This window comes from Gossypium arboreum, chromosome 6 (assembly GCF_025698485.1).
Source record: "Gossypium arboreum isolate Shixiya-1 chromosome 6, ASM2569848v2, whole genome shotgun sequence".
In the NCBI taxonomy this organism is placed as follows: domain Eukaryota; kingdom Viridiplantae; phylum Streptophyta; class Magnoliopsida; order Malvales; family Malvaceae; genus Gossypium; species Gossypium arboreum.
Genome location: NC_069075.1, coordinates 134,983,589 through 134,987,467, shown reverse-complemented (window position 1 = coordinate 134,987,467; position 3,879 = coordinate 134,983,589). Strand labels below are relative to the sequence as shown.

General features: G+C 30.4%; 1 protein-coding gene across 1 annotated transcript; it reads left to right on the top strand.

Annotated features, from left to right (window-relative positions):
* Window positions 1-801: 801 nt before the first annotated feature.
* LOC128294141 (uncharacterized) lies at window positions 802-1,400 on the top strand. Its single transcript, XM_053030100.1, has one exon. The coding sequence runs from the start codon at window positions 856-858 to the stop codon at window positions 1,180-1,182; it is 327 nt and encodes a 108-aa protein (XP_052886060.1). The 5' UTR covers window positions 802-855; the 3' UTR covers window positions 1,183-1,400.
* Window positions 1,401-3,879: the final 2,479 nt, after the last annotated feature.

The following is a 3,879-nucleotide window of genomic DNA, read 5'->3' as shown; positions in this document are numbered from 1 at the left end:
GTGTGTATATATGTATATGAGATTTGTGAAGTTAAGGATGTTGTTAGATTTAAAGGGAATCGTTCTTGGAAGGTATTATGATGACCGAGCACTGTGATGATGCTCGCAAACTTGGACTCTAAGATGAGGATGAGGAGAATAGACCATCTAAGACTTAACCTTTTGTGGATCACTAATGAGGCGTGTCTATTGGCGATGGTTTTTTAATTGCATAAAGTTCGTCATCAGGTTGGTTTGATGATGACAGGTTAGGATACAATTTTTTGTAGTTTTTATATTTTTGTTATTGATAATTCCTATTAATTACAAAACTTTCTTGAAAAAAATGGTGCATGAAACCATGTCCCCACTCTAAGCTAACAATCTTAATCAAAATTGTTGGTTTATCCCCTAAAAGTCTTATCAGACTATATAGATCCAACCGATGAATAACAAGAGTACTGAACACACTCAACAGCATAAATCCATAGTCATACCAAACACTTACCATTGGAAATATTAGTCGATAAATCGTGTGTGTTTTTCTGAGACAACAAAGATGTTTCTTGTCGGTAATCTGTCCAATTGATTCTCCAATTTTCTCTCCTAATTCATTTTGCTTCTCATCTTCCTTCAGGACAAAAAACAAATAAGGCCAAAAATTCAACACTGTTCATATATATGGCATATACTAAGTCCATGGACCGACCCTCAAGAAACGGCTCCTACGAGGCTGATGGCCCACGCCATTACCGCATTAACCGCACCCCAACAACAAAGTTTTTCCCTTTGTCTTTTCCCTGTACTTAACTACCATAACTACTTTCTATAAATAAGTACATTGCAAATCTAACCCGAGGGTGCTCATTAAGAAAGATGGCCACTGGAGCTGCTGATGGAATTTTCCGGTCACTTCTCTACGAAGGGTGCATCTCCGACTGTGACATCAACATCGAGAGGCGACCGTACCACCGGAACTGCAGTTGTGCTCTCCACGACAAGTCGTTGGGCAGGAACTGTTCACGTTCATTCCCTAAGAGCAAGAATGTGTCTTATCCTATGAGAAGATCATGGAGTGAGGGATGCTTGGCCATGGTAGCAGCTACGGGTTATTCTTCCCCGTCGTCTTCGCCGTCTTTGGCTGGTGTTCACGGTGCTGGGAAGCAGCAACTGGAATCGTATAAAGAAGAGGAAGATAAATAATCGAAAATGGAATGGAACGAATAAATTTTTGGCCTTCTTTTGTGATGTTTGGGATCATGTTTTAGAATAAATACTGATCATAGGGTGAGTGAAAGGAGATCCTTTTGATTAATTTTTCAGAAGGTTTTTAATTGATGCATTTTTCTTCTTGATAGTTCACCTTGTAAATCCCTTTGTGGCAAAAAAAGCATATGGCCTAAATCATTTGTCCTTGTAAACATCTAGTGAATTTTCCTTTTTCTTTTTTCAATTTTATTTTCAAACTAACTTCGTTGAATGTATATTTTTAGAATTATTGCTTAAATATACTAAAATCTATTTTTTTTTAAATTTATATTTGATGAACCATATGAACTATTATTATTTAAAAAGTACCTACCAAAGTTGCTCCCAAGTGGGCTCTTTTGGAAACACACAATCTTTTGCCACTATACAAACAAATAATAATAATAACATCTGAAAATTTTATTTTATAGACATTTTCACTACATCATTTATAGTTTTATCTAATTAAAAGAAGACACTTATATAGTTTTTTCATATTATATATATATATATATATATATATATTTGACCTAAACTTTAAATGAAAGATAATATATCTTTTTTAATTAAACAAGATTATAAATAATGTAATGAAAATGATCCATAAAATTAATATTAGGGTTTAATAATAATAATATTATTATGGAGATTACTATGACAAAGAATACCAATTTTAATCTTATTCATCAGTGGTTGCTTAGTTCAATGCACTTTGTTTTGCCACTTGATACTATGTTTATATGGCAAATAAATTAAAAACCTAAAATAAATAAATCTTACTTTGACGGTGTTCATTATGTTATATATATTTTTATAATTAAATAATGAAAAAAAGACAAAAATAGAACATGAAAAGGGAGTGGAAATTGTTTTTTCTAATATTTAAATATATAAAAAAATGCTATCTTATTCTTAGTTTAAATAAACGTCAACATAGAGGTGAAGCAGGCTGGTCGGTGAGCACATGAGTGAGTAGAGTGTCCAATACAGCATTAAACCTGACCCATTATTTTTTATTTATTTTATTTTGATTTCTTCTTTACATGGGTAACATCATGTGCTCCAAAAATGCAGGCCATACTATTGGACCTTGGTGCGAATACAAACTACATTGTCCTTTTAAAGTAAAAATTGAGAATAAAGAATATTATTTTTATACATTTTAAGTTCTAAATAAATTGAAAAATATTGATGGTTGTGTTAATTGAGTTAAGATATAGTATGAAAAAGAAGAAAATATTAAAATTTAAAAAGTGAAATTAATAATTTATGTATGCATATTATGTTTTTATATTTTTGTATTATGATTATATTTAAAATTTTAAATTATTTTGTAATTTTTGTTTGTAATTAATTAGTGTTAATTTTTAAAATATTTATATATTTATATCGTGTTTATATTATTTTTATATTGTATCATATTTTATATAATATTTTAATTTAGCTTTTGTATTGTATATGCTATTACCAAATGCATGAACAATTCACGAGTAGTTTCACTTTTTTTTTTTTTTCGCTTTCTTTCGATTTAGACCTTGCTGAAGACTCGACAAAAAGTTCTGTATTTTTTTCATCTAAAAAGAATATTTATTTTTTGAACAATGACATTTTAAAAAATATAATCAAAACCTGTGAAATTTGAAACTAAAAGTTCTCCAACAGTTAAAATGGTTGTTTGGGTCTTCTTGGAATAGAGTTGGGTTAGTAAGGAGGAGATTGAGCTTTGATAAGTGTCAAAAATAATAATTTTTAACTTTATTTTTAGTGTATTTTTGGGTGGTTATGTGACATTATTTATGAACCATATACTACTAATCCTTTATACTTATGTTTTGATGCTTAATAGGACACTTTGAACAATAGTAGTGAAAAATGGGTCGATATTAGAACATTGAAGCATTCCGAAAATTGTACACATATAGTAGATTTCCAATCCAGATGGCCGTGTATCCAAGGAGTGTCGATTTCGGAAACTTTGTGCGCTTACAATTGAAAGTAACGATTTTTAGAGTTTTTGATACTTTAAGAAGGTAAAAATAAAGAACTAAAAGGTGAGAATAAACAGTTGTCGTGAGATAGCACGAAAATTACTCAAAGAGTACCATTGAAGCTGATTTCCAAGCAGTTCTCCATCAAGATTCAAGAGTGCAAGTTGATTTCCAAGGGATTTGTCATGGATTTCTTTTATTTTAGTGGCTATATTGCATTTTTTGTTTTTTTTCTTACAATTATGAACTAGTTCTCTTAATACCTAGGGGAGATGAAACTTGGGATGGATTCTATTGTTTGATTTCTAGTTTTATGCAATAAAACTTTAGTTTCTTTGTTTTCAAATATGAATGCTTAATTATTTTTGGGTTGATAATTCTAGAGTGTTAATTCATGTTTGATGTGCATAAGTCTGAGTTTGAATAGACCCTTTTTGTAATTAGATCTTGCATAATTGAATGGAGTTGCATGCAATCCTAGAAATAGGACGACATAAATCTACTGTATTAGAATTAAATCTAATAGGGGATCCATGGAGCGAATTAATGCAATAATATGAGTTTTAATTAGAAAGAAATTTCAATTAATCAACCCAGAGTTAGTTGCTCTTATACTTGAAAGAGATATTAGCATAAATTAGGGAGTTTTACGGATCAAAAAGCT